At 42.6% G+C, this 22,832-nt stretch overlaps 1 protein-coding gene across 1 annotated transcript in view; it reads left to right on the top strand.

Annotated features, from left to right (window-relative positions):
* smox (spermine oxidase) overlaps positions 1 to 19,913 on the top strand; it is a 50,141-nt gene extending 30,228 nt beyond the window's left edge. Inside the window, exons 5-7 of the mRNA XM_034187817.1 lie at positions 9,005 to 9,737; positions 11,945 to 12,105; positions 19,747 to 19,913. Coding sequence (XP_034043708.1) covers positions 9,005 to 9,737; positions 11,945 to 12,105; positions 19,747 to 19,899 — 1,047 coding nt within the window. The 3' untranslated portion in view covers positions 19,900 to 19,913. The remainder of the gene's footprint in view (positions 1 to 9,004; positions 9,738 to 11,944; positions 12,106 to 19,746) is intronic.
* Positions 19,914 to 22,832: the final 2,919 nt, after the last annotated feature.

Below are 22,832 nucleotides of genomic sequence, written 5' to 3'. Positions count from 1 at the left end.
GATCAAGGATCACCTCCTCAAACCTTTTGAACTGTCAGACTGAAAGGGCCAGTAGGATCTTCTCTCTGCACGGCCTAGAAGACAGCAAGCCCTTCAGAGTACATGGACAGAATGCTGCAGCTCCTGGCAAAGTTTCTCCTCAGGTGCGCACAGTGCTGGAACAACACCACGATCACGGACTGCTGTGTGCTGGCGGAGGAGGCAGACAAATTTTTCATGGCCAGCCAGGCATGACAGCAGCCGTACTTGCCCCATCACACGCAGCAGCAGAAGCACACCAGCACCGCCCGTGGAGGAGCTGCATCTCTCCTCCACAGCAGTGCTCACAAAAAACATTCAGCTGGTCAAACAAAGTCAAACTAAATGCTAACATTACAAAAACGAAAAAGCAAATGATGAGAAACCGCCAAGAATGACAGCAAAAAGAAATATGGATGAATTGAGGTTTTCGGCAGCATTTGTTCAAATTTTTCAAGAGTTTAAAAATCCTGACGAATCACCAGCTGTGGGAATGAAGCTGCGCAAAGGTTACACGGTGCCAATGAAAGTCAACAAAAGTCCAGATTTCTTGTTTCATTTGGGCATTGAGGCAGCTTTGTTGTGATTTGGCGCTATATAAATGAAATAAATTGAATTGTTTTACGTCCGCCAAGGATCTAATAAAATCATCTGCATCCATTATTTTATTAATTTATTTGTCTGTCTGTCTGTTAGCAAGATTACATCAAAACTACTGCTACTACTGCTACTACTACTACTACTACTGGGCTTTGACAATTTTATACCACAGATGGATATTAGATATTAGGATACACGCTATCTCCCCTTAGAGATAGGGTGAGGAGCTCAAGTCACTTGGGAGGAGCTCGGACTCAAGCCGCTGCTCCTCCACGTCGAAAGGAGTCAGTTGAAGTGGCTCGGGCATCTTTTCCGGATGCCCCCTGGAAGCCTCGCTGGAGAGGTGTTCCGGGCACGTCCCACTGGGAGGAGGCCCGGGGGAAGACCCAGGACACGCTGGAGGGACTACATCTCTCAGCTGGCTTGCAGTGGTGGGCACAGATAACCAAAAAATTAACTTCGATAACAGATAATAAGATAACTGAAAAGTTATCTTTGATAAAACTGATAAACCACCCAAAAATGTATCGGAAGGTACAGATAATTGATAACCGATAAATTCTGGTGTTGTTTATGGGACATTTGCAGTTACTAAAGAGCTGAAATGGATTTTTAACACGACCGCTTTTGAAAGCATCAAAAGCGGTAAAAGACCTGAAGAATAATCAATGAATGTTAGACCATGCTGCTCCCTGCAGGAAGCAGCACAGACAAATCCTGAGAACACCCACGTAATCAACTCTTTACTAATCATAATCATTTTTCTTTCAACATTCTGCCCCTGTTGGAAGCTCTTGTTTACAACAGTGCTCCCACCACAGAGGCACACCAAGAGCAGACATAAGGCCAGCTCCCTATCAATTTCAACACCCTGGTCAGGCGGAGGTCTTGAAAAATAAAGTCATACTAACTTATGGTTTTTTGAAAATACTGATAGAATAACTCCATTAATGTCACTGCTGTCATTTGTACAAAGTTAAAATATAACATATATCTTTTAATGTTGAATAAGGCACTAATTCTGAGGTTTTGTAACAAACACAGACCGCAAAGCATTCTGGGTAAAAGTGCTAAACAGTGATTGGTTCAGTAATCCATTATGTAAACCAACACGTTAATGTGACGTGTGTCATGTGTTGGTTTAAAGATAAATGTGCTTTTGTAAAATATTCCATTTTTATTTGTAAAAACAGGCATTTTTACGGAGCCCTGGAAGTGTCATCGCAATTGCATGTTTTAAAACTTTTATGATGTTGTAAAACGTGCACTCAATATTAGTAAGTAAGAAGTAAATTTATTTATATAGTGCCTTTCACAGACATAAGGCCATGTACACACGTTGTCGGGTATTTGTAAAACCGAATATCTTACCCTTTCAGTTTGGGGAAAAAAGTTCATCCACACTACGTCGTTTAAAAAAAAATCCAGCCACATCAAACCGTATAAATGTGTTGTAATTGGTCTGCCAAACCTTTGGGTGGCGGTACTGATTAAAATTCTATCCAATCAGGAGCCTTATTCTCTTGTCGTCACTTCCACAAAAACTAAAAACATGGCGCCAACCTCGTTCGTGTGGACCGATAAGGAGTCGGAATTACTAACCGTAGTTTTAGAATACAAAGTTAACAAATATATGCACACAAAAAGTGCCTTGACAATGGACAATACCAACACTTTGAGAGCAGCCATGTACCCAGACGTTTAATACTGCCATGAACACTCCTGGCCAGTAGATGGCAGTAGCGGCCTTGAAAAAATGTCAAACAAAATTCCAGCTAATCCGTGCCTGCTACATTTAAGATGCGTGGAATTTAACAAACGCAAATACACTAACGTCTGTAAACCCAGAGAATATATTCACAAGAGTTTTAGGCACTAGAGTTTAACGCTGTTATCTGTGGACCCTGAACAGAGTGTCTGAAATGCATTTGTCCTGTCGTGAACGTCTGAGATTACCTTATGCTACCCATAATGCATTGCTGCCTGGCACAGCATGTGCTCACAAAACCTTAAAAATTAGCACATTACTTTAAAACGAAAACATATATCTGATATTTTCACTTTATAAACTTCAGACATGACAATAATTTTAAATAACTTGTCTAAAATGAGTGGTTAAAATTTGAACCATAAGTTAAACCTGTATGCCTCTGGATGACTTGGTGACATTGCGATTATTATTATTACATTATTAGAAATGTTTTTTTTTTTGGTCACCAGTTCTCCTTTGCTTACAGATGATAGAGTGGTTTCTGATTGCAGAGGATAGAACAACATGCCTATTAGGAAACTTTTAACAGGTAGGTCTCAACAGCTTTAACAGTTTTAAAAATGTTTTTCACTGTTCACCTTAGTTTAGTACGTTATCGGTCTAAAAGTTATCGGATGGTAATTCATCGGAAGATAATTATTCTGATGATGGTTTTTAAATTTACCTATAAAGATAATCCGATAATGAAAACATTATCTTCGATAATTATCTGTTATCGGATTATCGGAAGTGTGCCCGCCACTGCTGGCTTGGGAACGCCTTGGGGTTCCCCCGGAGGAGCTGGGGAGGTGTGTGTGGATCGGGAGGTCTGGGCGGCTTTGCTTGAGCTGCTGCCCCCGCGACCCGACTCCGGATAAAGCGGAAGAAAATGGATGGATGGATGGATAGATGGTTATTAGACCAAGGAAGACTGCATTAAATTTTGGAGGTGATTTGGATCCGGATTCTTGATGAAGTTTCACTTTATATAGGTTTTGAAGGATTACGTCAAAACTTCTTCACGGATTCTCACCAAATTTGTACTACAGATACATATTTGACCAAGGAAGGCTCCATTAAATATTGGAGGTGATCTGGATCCAGATCTGGATTCTGGTTCAAGATTTCACTTTATATAGGTTTTGAAGGATTATGTCAAAACCTCTTCAGGGATTCTCACCAAATTTGTACTACAGATACATATTACAACCCCTGGCAAAAAGTATGGAATCACCGGCCTCAGAGGATGTTCATTCAGTTGTTTAATTTTGTAGAAAAAAAGCAGATCACAGACATGACACAAAACTAAAGTCATTTCAAATGGCAGCTTTCTGGCTTTAAGAAACACTATAAGAAATCAAGAAAAAAAGATTGTGGCAGTCAGTAACGGTTACTTTTTTAGACCAAGCAGAGGAAAAAAATATGGAATCACTCAATCCTGAGGAAAAAATTATGGAATCACCCTGTAAATTTTCATCCCCCAAATTAACACCTGCATCAAATCAGATCTGCTCATTGACATTGACCCTATGCCATGGCATTGACCCTATGTGTCTTTTTGCAAGGAATGTTTTTGCAGTTTTTGCTCTATGGCAAGATGCATTATCATCTTGAAAAATGATTTAATCATCCCCAAACATCCTTTCAATTGTCCAAAATATCAACATAAACTTGTGCATTTATTGATGATGTAATGACAGCCATCTCCCCAGTGCCTTTACCTGACATGCAGCCCCATATCATCAATGACTGTGGAAATTTACATGTTCTCTTCAGGCAGTCATCTTTATAAATCTCATTGGAAAGGCACCAAACAAAAGTTCCAGCATCATCACCTTGCCCAATGCAGATTCGAGATTCATCACTGAATATGACTTTCATCCAGTCATCCACAGTCCACAATTGCTTTACCTTAGCCCATTGTAACCTTGTTTTTTCTGTTTAGGTGTTAATGATGCCTTTCGTTTAGCTTTTCTGTATGTAAATCCCATTTCCTTTAGGCGGTTTCTTACAGTTCGGTCACAGACGTTGACTCCAGTTTCCTCCCATTCGTTCCTCATTTGTTTTGTTGTACATTTTTCGATTTTTGAGACATATTGCTTTAAGTTTTCTGTCTTGACGCTTTGATGTCATCCTTGGTCTACCAGTATGTTTGCCTTTAACAACCTTCCCATGTTGTTTGTATTTGGTCCAGAGTTTAGACACAGCTGACTGTGAACAACCAACATCTTTTGCAACATTGCGTGATGATTTACTCTCTTTTAAGAGTTTGATAATCCTCTCCTTTGTTTCAATTGACATCTCTCGTGTTGGAGCCATGATTCATGTCAGTCCACTTGGTGCAACAGCTCTCCAAGGTGTGATCACTCCTTTTTAGATGCAGACTAACGAGCAGATCTGATATGATGCAGGTGTTAGTTTTGGGGATGAAAATTTACAGGGTGATTCCATCATTTTTTCCTCAGAATTGAGTGATTCCATATTTTTTTCCTCTGCTTGGTCTAAAAAAGTAACCGTTACTGACAGCCACAATCTTTTTTTCTTGATTTCTTATAGTGTTTCTTAAAGCCAGAAAGTTGCCATTTGCAATGACTTTAGTTTTGTGTCATGTCTGTGATCTGCTTTTTTTCTACAAAATTAAACAACTGAATGAACATCCTCCGAGGCCGGTGATTCCATAATTTTTGCCAGGGGTTGTAGGCCATGGAAGACTCCATTAAATTTTGGTGGTGATCTGGATCTGAATTCTGGATCAAGTTTCTCTTTATAGGCTTTTAAGGATTACGTCAAAACTTCTTCACGGATTCTCACCAAATTTGTACTACAGATACATATTTGACCAAGGAAGACTCCATTAAATATTGGAGGTGATCCAGATCCAGATCTGGATTCTGGTTCAAGATTTCACTTTATATAGGTTTTGAAGGATTATGTCAAAACCTCTTCATGGATTCTCACCACATTTGTACTACAGATACATATTTGACCAAGGAAGACTCCATTAAATATTGGAGGTGATCCAGATCCAGATTCTGGTTCAAGATTTCACTTTATATAGGTTTTGAAGGATTACGTCTGAACTACTTCAAGGATTCTCACTATATTTGTACTTCTTCTTCTTCTTCTTTGTCTTTCGGCTGTTCCCGTTAGGGGTTGCCACAGCAGATCAATCGTTTCCATCTCACCCTGTCCTCTGTATCTTCCTCTGTCACACCAACCACCTGCATGTCCTCTCTCAGCACATCCATGAACCTCCTCTTTGGTCTCCCTCTTCTCCTCCTGCCTGGTGGCTCCATCCTCAGCATCCTTCTCCCTATATACCCTGGGTCCCTCCTCTGCACATGTCCAAACCATCTCAATCTCGCCTCTCTGACTTTGTCTCCAAACCGTCCCACCTGAGCTGTCCCTCTGATATGTTCATTCCTAATCTTGTCCATTCTTGTCACTCCCAAAGAGAATCTCAACATCTTCAGCTCTGCCACCTCCAGCTCTGCCTCCTGTCTTTTTGTTAGTGCCACTGTCTCTAAACCATACAACATAGCTGGTCTCACTACTGTTTTGTAAACTTTCCCCTTCACTCTTGCTGATATTCTTCGGTCACAAATCACTCCTGCCACCTTTCTCCACCCACTCCACCCTGCCTGCACTCTCTTCTTCACCTCTCTACCACACTCTCCATTACTTTGAACAGTTGACCCCAAATATTTAAACTCATCTACTTTCACCACTTCTACTCCTTGTAACTGCACTATTCCACTGGGCTCCCTCTCGTTCACACACATGTACTCAGTCTTGCGTCTACTGACTTTCATTCCCCTTCTCTCCAAAGCATATCTCCACTTCTCCAGACTAGACTCAACTTGCTCTCTAATCTCACTACAGATCACAATGTCATCTGCAAACATCATAGTCCATGGGGACTCCTGTCTGATCTCATCTGTCAACCTGTCCATCACCACTGCAAACAAGAAAGGACTCAGAGCTGATCCTTGGTGTAATCCCACCTCCACCTTGAATGAGTCTATCATTCCGACTGCGCATCTCACCGCTGTCACACTATTCTTGTACATGTCCTGCACTACCCTAACATACTTCTCTGCCACTCCAGACTTCCTCATACAATGCCACAACTCGTCTCTTGGCACCCTATCATAAGCTTTTTCTAAGTCCACAAACACACAATGTAACTCTTACTGTCCTCTGTACTTTTCCAACAGTATTCTCAGAGCAAACATTGCATCTGTAGTGCTCTTTCTCGGTATGAAACCATATTGCTGCTCACAGATCCTCACCTGTTTTCTAAGCCTAGCTTCTACTACTCTTTCCCATAACTTCATGCTGTGGCTGATCAGCTTTATGCCTCTGTAGTTACTGCAGCTCTGCACATCACCCTTGATCTTGAAAATAGGAACCAGCACACTTCGTCTCCACTCCTCAGGCATCCTCTCACTTTCCAAGATTTTATTAAACAATCTGGTTAGAAACTCTACTGCCATCTCTCCTAGACATTTCCATGCCTCCATTGGAATGTCATCTGGACCAACTGCCTTTCCACTCTTCATCCTCTTCATAGCAGCCCTCACTTCTTCCTTGCTAATCTCTTTTACTTCCTGATTTACTCTCACTACATCATCCAGCCTTTTCTCTCGCTCATTTTCTTTATTCATCAACTCTTCAAAATATTCCCTCCACCTTCTCAGCACACACTCCTCACTTGTCAGCCATTACCATGTGCATCTTTTACCACCCTAACCTGCTGCACATCCTTTCCAGCTCTGTCCCTTTGTCTGGTCAATCTGTACAAGTCCTTTTCTCCTTCCTTACTATTCAACTTCTTGTACAGCTCGCAATATGCCTTTTCCTTTGCTTTTGCCACTTCTCTTCTCGCCTTACGCTGCATCTCCTTGTACTCCTGTCTACTTTTTTCATCTCTCCGACTATCCCAAAACTTTTTCGCCAACCTCTTTCTCCTTATGCTTTCCTGGACCTCTTCATTCCACCACCAAGTCTCCTTGTCTTCCTTCCACTGTCCAGATGTCATACCCAGTACTGCCCTAGCTGTCTCCCTCACCACATCTGCAGTACTTTTCCAGTTGTCCAAAATTGCTTCCCCTCCAACTAGTGCTTCTCTCACCTGCTTGCTAAATTTCACACAACAGTCTTCCTCCTTCAGCTTCCACCATCTGATCCTTTGTTGAGCTCTCACTCTCTTCTTCTTCTTTACCTCTAAAGTCATCCTACAAACAACCATCCTATGCGGTCTAGTGACACTCTCTCCTGCTACCACCTTACAGTCTGTGATTTCTTTTAGCTTGCATCTCTTATAAAGAATGTAGTCCACCTGTGTGCACCTTCCTCCACTCTTATATGTTACCCTGTGCTCCTCCCTTTTATTAAAGTAGGTATTCACCACAGCCATTTCCATCCTTTTTGCAAAATCAACTACCATCTGTCCTTCCCCATTCCTATCCTTGATACCATATCTACCCATTACTTCCTCATCACCTCTGTTCCCTTCACCAACATGCCAATTGAAGTCTGCTCCTATCACCACTCTTTCATGCTTGGGCACACTCTCCACCACCTCATCTAATACACTCCAGAAATCTTCTTTCTCCTTCATCTCACAACCTACCTGTGGGGCATATGCACTGATGATATTCATCTTCACCCCTTCAATTTCCAACTTCGCACTCATCACCCTGTCAGACACTCGCTTAACCTCCAACACACTTTTAACATACTCTTCCTTTAAAATGACCCCAACACCATTTCTCTTCCTGTCCTCACCATGGTACAACAACTTGTACCCACCGCCGATGCTCCTGCTCTTACTTCCCTTCCACTTGGTCTCTTGCACACACAATATGTCTACCTTTCTCCTCTCCATCATATCAGCCAGCTCTCTCCCTTTACCAGTCATACTACCAACATTCAAAGTCCCCGCTCTCATTTCCACCCTTCTAGTTTTCTTCTTCTCCCGCTGTTCGTGGCAACGTTTTCCTCCTCTTCTTCATCGTCTTCGCCCAGCAGTAGCCCAATTTCCACCGGCACCCTGTTGGGCAATAGCACCAGTGGCGGACGTTGTTAACCTGGGCCGTGACCGATCCGGTATGGGAATTCGATTCTGAGTCTGCATAGTTGGGTTGGCTTGTTTTACGCCGGATGCCCTTCCTGACGCAACCCTCCTCATTCATCCGGGCTTGGGACCGGCACTCAGAATGTACTGGCTGCACACCCCATGTGGCTGAGTGTTCGAGATTTCACTTTATATAGGTTTTGAAGGATTACGTCTGAACTACTTCACGGATTCTCACCAAATTTGTACTACAGATACATATTAGGCCATGGAAGACTCCATTAAATTTTGGTGGTGATCTGGATCTGGATCAAGTTTCTCTTTATAGGCTTTTAAGGATTACGTCAAAACTACTTCATGGATTCTCACCAAATTTGCACCACAGATAGATATTAGGTCATGGAAGACTCGACTGAATTTAGAGGTGATCTGGATCCGGATTGGTGGATGTCAGAAATCTTTGCAGCTTTTTTTTTTTTTTTTTTTTTGCTTTTTTTTTTTTTCCTCCCCAGACATGAGCTTGAGTTGTCTTAATATTCTCTGCTCTCCTGTTTCAGGTGGAGAGTTGTGAAAGCAGCTCTCCCAGCATGGATGAGGTGTCTCTGAGTGCATTTGGTGAGTGGACCGAGATCCCAGGTGCACATTATGTCATTCCTGGAGGTTTCATGAAGATTGTGGAGCTGCTGGCCCAGGATATCCCCTCCCACACCATCTGCCTTAACAAGCCGGTCCGCTGCATCCACTGGAACTACTCCGCCCATCACGAGGAGGTGATCACCAAGAGCAGCACCAGCAATCACAATGAAAACAACCATCGCTGGCAACCTTACGAGGACCCTCTTATCCTAGGGCACCCTGTTTACGTGGAGTGCGAAGACGAGGAGTGGATCAAAGCCGATCACGTGATCGTGACAGCTTCCCTGGGTGTGCTGAAGCAGAGCCACGAGACCATGTTTTCCCCATCGCTGCCAGAGGACAAGGTCCAAGCCATCCAGAAGCTTGGCATCAGCACCACTGATAAGATATTCTTAGAGTTCGCTGAGCCCTTTTGGAGCCCGGAATGCAACAGCATTCAATTTGTGTGGGAGGACGAGGCTCAGCTGGAACAGCTGGCCTATCCAGAGGAGCTGTGGTACAAGAAGATCTGCAGGTTTGATGTTCTCTACCCACCTGAGCGCTACGGATACATGTTGAGCGGCTGGATATGTGGGCAGGAGGCACTTCACATGGAGCGCTGCGATGATGAAATGGTGTCCGAGATCTGCAGTGAGCTGCTGAGGCGCTTTACAGGTGAGGACACAAACATCAAAGCAGACAGGAAACGTATTTACAGAGTTGAGAATCTCATCATTTAGTCATCATCCTGTCAAGAATATGTTTATAGCAATTATATTCTTTACCAAAGCTAACGCAATAACCTCAGCAGGCTGAGAGTCAGTGACTCAGACAAACCCTGAGATACACGGGATCAAAGTGTTGCATCAATAGCAACTGACATAACCTCCAGCTGTGACGTCAAGCGCGTTTTCTGTGAAGAACTGTGCAGACATGACTGAATGACTCAGGTGTTTGTTTTGTGTCAGTGAATCACACTAAGCCTGTGAGTGATGTGTCGGCTGAAGGAAAAGGGCCTTTAAATGACTTTTGATTGCTCCCCTTTAATATTGTGCATCACATCCTGTACAAGAGAGAAATCTCTCCTGGAAAAGAACTCGCAAAATGGGCACAAAATGGACAAACGTGATAGACTGACTCATGTTCATGGCTCAACATTAGAAAATCCATTTAAAATAATAATAATAATAATAATAATAATAATAATAATAATAATATAAAATAAAGGCACATGATTGCCAAGTGTCAACCTCCAGTTCTGAAAACTGAAGACCTTGTGGAAGTGCCAAATCTTGCAGTTCTTTGACTGGCCACTTGAGACTTGTTCCAAAAGAGAGTCACTCCCCATAGATGACCATGTTAAAATGTCCAGCTTCACAGCAGAACAAAAAATACATTTGCAGCCTGATACAAAAACTTGTTTTGGTCTCTGTACCATTTCCTCATTCATGACAACTGTGTGGGGGTGGGAGGTGATTTTAGACAAGCAGTTTCAGTTTCATGTTAAGGTATAACATTATGAATAATTGTGGCATGATCGCTTTAGTGATAGTGTGCCGGCTTAAGGTGTCCACCTGCTTGTCTCTGTGGACTTGATCGTGTTTGTCATTTCTAAGTATTTCATTACAAATATCTAAGATAATATGGCTTACTGTAAGGTTATTTGTCCTAATGGACCATCCACCAAGTCTGTGCTCCAATGTTTCCAATGAGTGAGAGTTCACTATTATTTAACTTGTATGTTAGCAACGTTAGCACAAATTACATGATATCGATAGCTTGGTGACATTAACGCCACTTTCTGGGTCCAGGTTACAGTGACAGCAGACTAAGCAGCTCACCTCGCGCTTCCCTATCCTTGGCCAAGTGCTGTAACTCTTCCTGGGGGATTCCAAAGTGTTCCATGCTAACTAGGAGATATAATTCATCCAGTGTGTCCTGGGTCTTCCCCAGGCTTCCACCCTGACATGAGTGGAAGGGGGCAGTCTTAACCACATGCCCAAACCAGATCAGCAGAGTCTTGTCAATGCGAAGACTCAGCGGTTCTGCTCTGAGTCTCTTCCAGATGTTAGAGCATCTCACCCTGTCCCTGAGTGTAAGCCTAGATATTCGATGGAGGAATCTCATTTGCAGCCTTGTTCTTTTGGTCGCTACCCAAAGCTCATGACCACAGGTGAGGATAGGATTCCAAATTAACTGGTAAATTAAGAGTCTTGCGTGTTGGCTAGCTCTTTCTTCACCACGATGGTCCAGTACAGTGCCAGCAGGACCTCAGACACAGCCCTAATCCATCTGTCAGTTTTACGTTCCATCGTACCCCCACTCAAGAATAAGACCCTGACATACTTGAACTGCCTCACTTTGGTCAATAACTCTCCCCTGACCCAGAGACGACAATCCACCCTTTTGCAACATAGGACCATGGTCCCAGTATGCTGGTCATACATTTTAATACTTGCTCCCATCATTTGGTTTGTCTGAAAGCCTCTGGGTGGGGGTTTGTCCACTACACATACAATCTATGATAAACACAGGCAAGATCCTGTGTGTCTCTGTGGATGCTCAGTATGGTTGTGTGAGTAGATGGGAGACTTCGGTAAAATATCACAGCCCCACCTTCACTCAAGGTTTCTTTGTTCATATCTTAAAAATTGATCAACTGATGTGCAAAATGCTGGAGCCTTCCAGAAACCAGAAAGCCCTCAGTTCAAGGCGACCCATGCACTATTCGCTACATGCGCCAGGAAGTGCAGCTGTGCAGTGTCACATCGCTCTCGTACGATGGTCACTGAGTTTTGAACAAACAATCATCTGTTTACATGTTCTCTTTTTTTTTACAAATATATCTACTCTCTTTCTGTCCATCTGTCTTTCTACCATAGGCAACCCAAACATTCCAAAGCCGAGGCGCGTGCTGCGCTCCTTGTGGGGCAGTAACCCCTACATTCGGGGCTCGTACTCCTTCACACGAGTGGGCTCTAACGGGGGTGACTTTGAACGGCTGGCCACGCCACTGCCATACACCAACAGCACCAAGGCTTCGGTGAGACAGTCCTAACACAACAACATCAAAATATTATAATGATTACAACACATTAACCTCGAAATAAGTAACAGTGACAAATCTTTCTGATTTGATATTTCTGATTTTTACGGGAGTCATTTCTCAAGCTCATTGATTTACATTCAGGGTGGAACGTTAAATTGTTTATTGTGGTACTCGTACAGTGGGGCTTGTATAGAATCCTGCAGTGGTGGGCACAGTTCAGCTAATCCGATAACAGATAATTATCGAAGCTAATGATTTGCTAGCGGATTAGCTCTTCAGATGAGTTCTAAAATCATCATCGGACCAATTGTTTTCCGATAAATTTACTTGTGATAACTTTCAGTCCGATAACATTTTTTGCCGGTAAAGTGAGCAAAATTTAACATTCAAAAATGTTTGTAACCCGAAAATCAAACATTTTAGTCCGTCTGTTGTGTATTTGTGGCAGACTGGCTGCTTATTGTTTGCTGATGATGTCATCATTAAGCGCCAAACATGATGGCCGGTCGACGCAGGGAGTATTGTGGGTAGTGTAGTTCAGGTTCACTTTGGACGCTACAGTGAGTGTTACCGTGTGCTCGACACAAAAAAAAAAAAGGACTAATTTTAACATTATTTTATTTTATGCCTTTGTGGCTGATGGTATAATGTAATTGCCAAGACTTGGTGGGGGAGAGGAGCTCTCATGGCACAGCTGTGTACATAGGGACTTTTCTTCACCATTTAGACACTGTTTTGGATAAAATTAAAGGACGCATTATGTGGATTATTTCTTCAGATGAATCCCACTGAAACTAACAGGTAAGAATTTATATTTACTCTAAGTCTTTTACTTTGCCAATCAATGCATTAATGGACGTATTTCGGTTGTTTAAGCCACAGGGTTCAAAGCGTGTGAAAAAAGCAGCAGCTTTTTAGTTCATACTTTTAATACTGTGTTTTACTGCTTTTGAAAAATGATGACAGTGTTTGGGGTTTTATTTTTTATTCATCCATTTTTTGTGCATTCTTATGTGTTTGTGATCCTTGAATTTACCCAGCGGTGAAAAGTGAAAGTGAAACTGGTTTATCAGAAGCCGACAGTGTAATCTGATGTGGTCGCGTCCGAATCAATTCTAAAAGTTATCGCCTATCGGCTATCTGTAATAAAGATTTTTTTTTTTTAGCAGTTTATCGGTTTAGCGTCATAAAATATTACTTTTCAGTTACCTGATTAATGGTTATCGAAGCTAACTTTTTGGTTAGGTGTGCCCACCACTGGAATCCTGTCGGTTTTTAATGAGTATAGAGTAAAACCTGCTTAAACGTCATCGTATAAACCTGATACTCGCACTCACCGAACAAAAGTCCCAATGCTTTTGTATGGTTTTCCATGCAATAAACACCATATATAACAGATTTTGTTTAACAGATTTTCACTCATTTTGGACAAAATGTCCCATCCAATTGCAATGCATTTCCATTAAAAGCCCACCTCATATAACGGACAGAGCAGTCTGGACGTGCCCACTAACAGAGGTACGAAATTTAGTTCAGCACTGACACTTGCCGATTCAAGAAAAGTGGGTACCTTGTTTCCTTGATTGAAAGCCCGGGCGTTTATTTTTCAAACCGTGATCAGACATATCAGACAATAAATGAGGCAGGCCCCTATTCAAGGTCAGGTGTTTATTCAAGGAAATACATAAGGTGCTGGGGATTCCCCGTAAATCATTTGGCACCTCCTGACTGTAACTAAACCATTGCATAGATATAACGGATTTTGTCCATTTTACGAGGTCTGTTGGAAAAGTATCCAACCTTTTTATTTTTTTGCAAAAACCTGATGGATTTGAATCACGTGTGCTTGCATGAGCAAACCTTGAACCTTTGTGCGCATGCGTGAATTTTTTCACGCCTGTCGATTGCGTCATTTGCTGGCAAGCAGCCTTTGTGTGAGGTCGTGTGTTGTGCTCTCGGCGGATTTTCATTGCAAGGAAAATGGTGGAATGACTGGAGCAGCGCTACTGTATCAAATTTTGTCAGAAACTGGGTGACAGCCAGGTGGAAACCATTCGGAAGATTCAGATGGCTTTCGGTGGCTTTTCAGTCGTGTGACTATCCGAGAAATTGTGGAAGAGGTGGGCATCATTTGTCGGAGTCCAGACTTCAACACGGAGGCGCTTTTGCTCCACCGTCAGCAGCTTCAGCACGAATTTCACCGCCACTCTTTTCATGGCCAAATCTTCTGTCACAGTGGAATGTGCCGAAAAAGTGCTGATGTCCACCTCTTCCGCAATTTCTCGGATAGTCACACGACGGTCCCCGCATCACCACAGTGTTCACTTTGGAAATGAGCTGGTCATTTCAACATGTTGATGGCTGACCGGAGCGTGGCGCGCTCTCCACTGTTGTGCGGCTGTCTTTAAACTAGTTGTACCACTCCTTAATCTGTGTGATGCCCTTAGGGTCGTCACCGAAAGCCGTCTGAATCTTCTGAATGGTTTCCACCTGGCTGTCGCCCAGTTTCTGGCAAAATTTGATGCAGTAGCGCTGCTCCAGTCGTTTCGCCATTTTCCTTGCAATGAAAATCCGCCGAGAGCACAACACACGTCCTCACACAAATACTGCTTGCCAGCAAATGACGCAATCGACAGGCGTGAAAAAATTCACGCATGCGCACAAAGGCTCAAGGTTGGCTCATGCAAACACGCTTGATTCAAATCCATCAGGTTTTTGCAAAAAATAAAAAGGTCGGATACTTTTCTAACAGACCTCGTGTAACAGATTTCAATTATAATGGACAAAATTCACTAGTCCTCCTGAATCGATTATATGTGAGTTTTACTGTAGTAATACTATGGAAAGTCAACTATTGCATGGAAGAAATAATGACTTCTTGCAGAAAAGTCATAAATAAATTATTAAATATACAAATAAGATACAGATAACATCATGTATTACAATTTATACTTCAGAATAATGTATTGTGACATGAGGTGAATCGCGATAAGTGTATCGTGGTATGTATCATATTGTGGAGTTTGTGTATTGTTACAACTCTACTTTCAAATAATGTGTGTTTGTTGTATTTTGTCCAGCATTTACAAGTACAACGAGCTGATCACCAGTGGAGCCAAAGTTTAGATTTCTATTTTGAACTCCTCATGAAACACTTACGGCAAGAACAAAGTTTTAGGGAGAGTTTAACCAAGCGATCCAGTTACTTTAAAATACAGTTCACTGCTTTTACTGCTCAAAGCAGGAAATGAAATAATTGCTTCTTACAGAGATTCATTATTTTGAAATAATGAACTAAATAATGAATCAAATGCTTCATGCCACTGTTCACAGTTTGAAAATGCACAAAATATTATATTCAGGCAGACATTCACTGTTTAGAAATGTTTGAAACAGTAAATTATGCAAATGGTTTTCAAAACAGTTCATTTTAAATGGTTGAAACTGTAAATTAAACAATTACTTCAAACAGTACTTCAAATGCATGAACAGTAAATTAATTTCTTAACAAAAGGAATCATTTTCTTTGGAAATGCTGGAAACAGGAAAAGTTTGTGTCAGACAATAATTCATTTTTCTTAAATACTTGAAAGAGTACGAGGTCTATTAGATAATAAACCGACCCTTTTATTTTTTTTTTTACTATATGGATTTGAATGACGTGCGATTACACCAATCATGCTTGAACCCTCGTGTGCATGCGTGAGTTTTTTTCACGCGTGTCGGTGACGTCATTTCCCTGTGGGCAGGCCTTGAGTGAGATGTGGTCCCGCCCTCTCGGCTGAATTCCTTTGTTTCACACACTGCTCGAGACGGCGCGTGTTGCTTTATCAACATTTTTTCTGGACCTGTGAGGCATATCCGAGTGGACACTATTCGAGAAATTAAGCTGGTTTTCGGTGAAAAGTTTAACGGCTGATGAGAGATTATGGGGTGTTTCTGTCGGTGTAAGGACTTCCCACAGAGCGGGACGTCATGCAGTGCTTCCAGGCGCCGTCGTCGGCCTGTTTTGACCTGAAAACATCCTAATTTAAGGCTTAATTCACCCAGGACGTCGTGACAGAACAGAGAAGATTCAGAAGAGGCCGGCATGAGGACTTTATGCGGACATTCCACTGTTTAAGGACATTTTTTAATGAAAGACGTGCGCGCAAATTCGCAGAGTCGTTTCCGTGACGACTTGGCAAATCTGTGTGCACCGCGACAGGAAAAACACCTCTGTGTTGAAAACCATTTGTAAAATTCAGGCGGCTTTTGATGACTTTCAACAAGTGAGTAACTGAGAAATTGTTTAACAGCTTGGGCATGTTCCAACTTGCCCGTTAAGGTTTCCAACGGAGGTGTTTTTCCTGTCGCGACCCCCCCGCGGTCGGGTCCGGCCTGACATGCGACTCTGCCCGCACGTTCTTTCATTACAAAATGTCCGTTAACAATGGAATGTCTGAATAAACTCCTCATGCCGACTTCTTCTGAAAGTTCTCTGTTCTCTGACGACTTCCTGGGTCAACAGAGCCTGAAATGTGGAAGTTTTCAACTTGAAACGGCGAGACACTGCCGCCTCGAAGCGCAGATCGCCGCCAGGCACCGCGGGCCTGTTGTGTGTTGGGGGGTTTGGCTGGACATTTTGGTGTTGTTTTCTTTTCTTTGCTCTCCAGGTGGTATGCAAACTGTTTTTTGTCTGTGGAGAAGGTGCTGGCAGAAGAGTCCTTCACCCTCATCAGCATGATTTGCAGCACCTGTGGATGATGCTCACGTGCAGACTTGAGGACTTTCAGCTGAAGCAGATAATGAGATGGCGTTCTGCATTTAAGCCATGAGTGGTTTCAAGCAGAATTGCCGGGAACTCGACCTTGTGACGTTCGTTTGTGAGACGCTGAGGACCGCGCCTGTTGTTTGGGCCGCTGAAGAGGAGGTACTGCTGGCCCACCACCACAAGATGGCGCCCTGCTTGAAGTGTGGGCTTCAAGCACAAGAGGGCGTCGGCTTTGCTGGAGGTGACAGCTGTCATCAATCAACACAAGCTGTCACCCATCACCACCACTACAAAGACCGGACTGCAACTCCACCTCCTCGCCGAGAAATCAACTACCATTCAGGTAATTTCTCTGCTGCCTGACACTGTGTGTGTTTAAGCTGAACTTCTATTTGCAGCCGTTTTCCTGGAGTGTTTCCTATCTGGAGGATTGGCGTTTGGTGTGACAGCGACGGCTTCGCCTCACACCCCAACTCAGATAAGTGGTTTACCAGGAGCTGCACGAGTGTGTGTGATTGGAGGTGGAGTTTTTCCCTCCTTTACTTAATACAGACTGTGGGATTACTGAGTGTGCGAACTCACACTCATCTGGACTGTCTCTGTTCTCTGCCAGCAGTACCGGGTCTGATTGCTGAAGACAGCGGCCACCTGGGGCGCAGGGCTTGGCGGCTCCGGTGTTCTTCAGCTCCGTTGGTGGTGGAAGCTGTGTGGGGATCCAGCTCTTCTCTCTCCAGGCGTCTTCTATCGTCGAGCCTGCCCACACGTCACCTGGTGTATGATTGACAGTCCACCATATTGTTATTGTCTGTACGTTGTTGTGCGATTCACAACATTAAATTGTTACTTTTTGGCTTATCCATTGTCCGTTCATTAACGCCCCCTGTTGTGGGTTCGTGTCACGTCACTTTCACAACAGCGCCAGGGTTTGACACATCGTGCCTGTGAAGGAGGACGGGTGAGGGACACATGCTGTCAGCACACATCAGAGGTGATTATTGTCTGAATAAGTGTTAACAGTAATTTGGTATTTTGTTACGCAGTATATTTGAATATTGATGAGAATTGTGCAGCTCGCTTCTCACTGCCGTGGCATATGGAATGATGATCCTCCACCTGTTGTGAGAAGCTGCTCATTTACATAAAGCTTAAATTCAGACCTGAATGTGTTGCTGATAGTGTGTGCCTTTGAAGTATATTTGTTGTAGCTGTTGACTTACCTCACCTTTTCCATCCTTCAGAGTCAGTTTGTCGTATCCACCTGGGGGGTGTTTGGCGGTGAGTCTGGGTCCAGAAGCGCGGAGCTGTGATCCATTTGGGCGCTGGAGAGCGCGCCGTCCTTCACCTCGCCAGACAAACGCACATTATGTTGTACACCAATTATTGCACAGGAGAAAAATAAAATTGTTTTGTTTTTGGAACCGCTTTCTGGTTATTTAGCGCTGGGTTCAGTCAGACGCAGGTCCGCTCCTCAACCCGTGTCTGCACATAACAGGGCCGTCCTTACGGCGACACTACCAGACCAAAATCTGTCATCAGTTGTTAAAATTTTTACCGAAAACCAGCTGAATTTATCGAATGGTGTCCACTCAGTTGTGCCTTACAGTTTTGAAAAAATTTTGATCAAACAAAGCAGTCTCTGAGCCATTCCTAAACAATGAAAAAACGACGAGAGGGTGGGCGACTCCTCACTCAAAGACTGCCCACAGGCGAATGACGTAACTGACAGGCGTGAAAAACTCTCGCATGCCCACGAGGGTTCAAGCATGTCTAATGTGCTTGAACCCTCGTGGGCATGCGAGAGTTTCAATCCATATGGTTTTTGAAAAAAAGAATAAGGTCGGATACTTTTCTAATAGACCTCGTAAATGAACAATTAAAAAAATTCTCCTCTTTGAAATGTTCAAAACGGTCAATGAAACAGTTACTTTCGGAATTAGTTCCTAATTTTGAAAAAAATCAAGACACTAGGTGTAAGAGGCAGCAGGAACCCTGTCGTGGCAGTGGCAGGTGGTGACACCTCACTGGGAGCCAGTGGCACCTCAATTAACACACAACAGAGGTGCCACTGAGATGCCACAGACTGCCACAGAGGTGCCACAAATTTCCACTGAGGTACCGTAAGAGTGTGATGTCACCAGATGCGGTTGACTTGGCACAGACTGCCACTGAGGTGCCACTACCTGCCTGTGCAACTAGGAGGATCCTGGTATGACTATCATCCATCCATCCATCTTCTACCGCTTAGTCCAATTAAGGGTCGCGGGGGGCTGGAGCCTATCCCAGCAGTCATAGAGTGCGAGGCGGGGTACACCCAGAACAGGACGCCAGTCTGTTGCAGGGCCACAAATAGACAAACAAACACAGACACACCCACACACACACCTACCTACGGACAATTATAAAGATTCCAATCCACCTAATCCGCATGTCTTTGGATGTGGGAGGAAACCGGAGCACCCGGAGGAAACCCATGCAAACACGGGGAGAACATGCAAACTCCACACAGAAAGGCCACGGGAATTGAACCCACAACCTTCTCGCTGTGAGGCACAGTGCTAAGCCACCGTGCTGCCCATGACTATCATATACTTCACAAAATAATACTGTGGCTGAAACATGACAGTAGCAACCTCTAGTGGACAATAAGTGTATGGTGGGTGGGCAAGGGGGTCCCCCCAGGAAAAAACGGTACCACTGTCTGTACCACTGGATGTGATTCACTTTGGTTGAGGATATTTTAATCTTTGGCCATTTCTGAGTGAATCGATATCTGTAAAAAAAAAAAAAAAAATGACATGCATGTACTGGACAGTTATAGTAGATATAATTTGAAAATCTGTCTCTCAAATCTTTGTTCCTTCTCTGCTGCCCTCTCCCTGAAGCCCCTACAGGTCCTGTTTGCAGGAGAAGCCACCCACAGAAAATACTATTCCACTACCCATGGTGCTTTGCTGTCAGGACAGAGAGAGGCTACTCGCCTGACAGAAATGTACCACGACTTGCACAGAGCCGAAACCACAAAGCCTGACCTGTAGGATAAAGAAGAACCTCTAACTAGTGAAAAAGTTTTACTTAAAGTTTAACCTGGGCATTACTTTGATAACAATAAGTTCTTTCATACTGTTTATTCAAATTATGCTAAATTTTATTCCACATGTACTGTTCTATGGTTGTCAGTGGTGCTGTAGCTTTTTGTGATCATTATTCTGACGGTTGTGTTGTTTTAATTAGTAAATTAATGTTTATAACATCAGTACCTGATTTTTTTTTTTGTAAGTTCCTTCTGTAAGTACTGTCATTTAAAAAAATCATGCGATACTAAATAAAAATTTTAACAAAATAAAAGTGCATTTGTCATGTCATAAAAATCTGTTAATCAAATCAATCAATCAATCAACTTTTTTCTTGTATAGCGCCAAATCACAACAAACAGTTGCCCCAAGGCGCTCCACATTGCAAGGCAAGGCCATACAATAATTATGAAACACAGTCTACGGTCTAAAGCAACATAACCAAGGGATGGTCCAGGGTCACCCGATCCAGCCCTAACTATAAGCCTTAGCGAAAAGGAAAGTTTTAAGCCTAATCTTAAAAGTAGAGAGGGTATCTGTCTCCCTGATCTGAATTGGGAGCTGGTTCCACAGGAGAGGAGCCTGAAAGCTGAAGGCTCTGCCTCCCATTCTACTCTTACAAACCCTAGGAACTACAAGTAAGCCCGCAGTCTGAGAGCGAAGCGCTCTAATGGGGTAATATGGTACTATGAGGTCCCTAAGATAAGATGGGACCTGATTATTCAAAACCTTATAAGTAAGAAGAAGAATTTTAAATTCTATTCTAGCATTAACAGGAAGCCAATGAAGGGAGGCCAACACAGGTGAGATATGCTCTCTCCTGCTAGTCCCCGTCAGTACTCTAGCTGCAGCATTCTGAACCAACTGAAGGCTTTTTAGGGAACTTTTAGGACAACCTGATAATAATGAATTACAATAGTCCAGCCTAGAGGAAACAAATGCATGAATTAGTTTTTCAGCATCACTCTGAGACAAGACCTTTCTGATTTTAGAGATATTGCGTAAATGCAAAAAGGCAGTCCTACATATTTGTTTAATATGCGCTTGAATGACATATCCTGATCAAAAATAACTCCAAGATTTCTCACAGTATTACTAGAGATCAGGGAAATGCCATCCAGAGTAACGATCTGGTTAGACACCATGCTTCTAAGATTTGTGGGGCCAAGTACAATAACTTCAGTTTTATCTGAGTTTAAAAGCAGGAAATTAGAGGTCATCCATGTCTTTATGTCTGTAAGACAATCCTGCAGTTTAGCTAATTGGTGCGTATCCTCTGGCTTCATGGATAGATAAAGCTGGGTATCATCTGCGTAACAATGAAAATTTAAGCAATACCGTCTAATAATAATGCCCCAGGGAAGCATGTATAAAGTGAATAAAATTGGTCCTAGCACAGAACCTTGTGGAACTCCATAATTAACTTTAGTCTGTGAAGAAGATTCCCCATTTACATGAACAAACTGTAATCTATTAGACAAATATGATTCAAACCACCGCAGCGCAATGCCTTTAATACCTATGACATGCTCTAATCTCTGTAATAAAATTTTATGGTCAACAGTATCAAAAGCAGCACTGAGGTCCAACAGAACAAGCACAGAGATAAGTCCACTGTCCGAAGCCATAAGAAGATCATTTGTAACCTTCACTAATGCTGTTCTGTACTATGATGAATTCTAAAACCTGACTGAAACTCTTCAAATAGGACCATTCCTCTGCAGGTGATCAGTTAGCTGTTTTACAACTACCCTCTCAAGAATCTTTGAGAGAAAAGGAAGGTTGGAGATTGGCCTATAATTAGCTAAGATAGCTGGGTCAAGTGATGGCTTTTTAAGTAATGGTTTTAATTACTGCCACCTTAAAGGCCTGTGGTACATAACCAACTAACAAAGATAGATTGATCATATTAAGATTGAAGCATTAAATAATGGTAGGACTCCTTGAGAAGCCTGGCAGGAATGGGGTCTAATAAGCATGTTGATGGTTGGATGAAGTAACTAATGAAAATAACTCAGACAGAACAATCGGAGAGAAAGAGGTCTAACCAAATACCGGCCTCACTGAAAGCAGCCAAAGATACGATACATCTTTGGGATGGTTATGAGTATTTTTTTCTCTAATAGTCAAAATTTTGTTAGCAAAGAAAGTCATGAAGTCATTACTAGTTAAAGTTAATGGAATACTCAGCTCAATAGAGCTCTGACTCTTTGTCAGCCTGGCTACAGTGCTGAAAAGAAACCTGGGGTTGTTCTTGGACTCAAACATAGCACATATATGTTGTCTTTCTCCACTGCTGTCCTCCTACATATTTTCCAAAGTATAAAAAAGGAAGCACAGTGTTACACACAAGCCAAAACTCTTTCCATCATTTCATCATTTTCCTATCATATTAAACTTATGAGAGTGCAAATGGAATGAAAGACTCCAAACCCATATTACTGAAGTAGTCAGTCAGAACTCAACTCAACCTGGTCATCTGCAAATGTTTTCCTCTTGACGCATTAGAGAATATATTATTTACAGCAATGATTTTTGGAGAAAACATTCTCATTTGTGATGTGAAATCAGTAAGACAGAGTCCAAATTATTTTCCTGTAGTGGTCTTGTCGCCCAATGGTGCCAGTATTATCCACTGATTTTGTAGCATGAAACAGAGCATGCACAGGGAGTCATAGACTCCCTGTGCATGGAGCCTCTGTCAATCACAGGTTATGGACTGGGACAATGCAGACAAAATGTCTTCACTAAGGACAGACTGGGAAGCAAACCCAGGTCTACATATTCAAAGCTCAATGTCTTATCCCACTGAGCTACCTTTTCAGAGACCGTATATTAGTGGAAAAACTACAAGTATTATTGTTAGTACAAGTTGTAACTTTTAAAGCCAGTGTTTT

This window comes from Thalassophryne amazonica, chromosome 15, assembly GCF_902500255.1.
Source record: "Thalassophryne amazonica chromosome 15, fThaAma1.1, whole genome shotgun sequence".
NCBI classification, from domain to species: domain Eukaryota; kingdom Metazoa; phylum Chordata; class Actinopteri; order Batrachoidiformes; family Batrachoididae; genus Thalassophryne; species Thalassophryne amazonica.
Note: the sequence above shows the minus strand (reverse complement) of the source record. Positions and strands in the feature narration are given on the sequence as shown.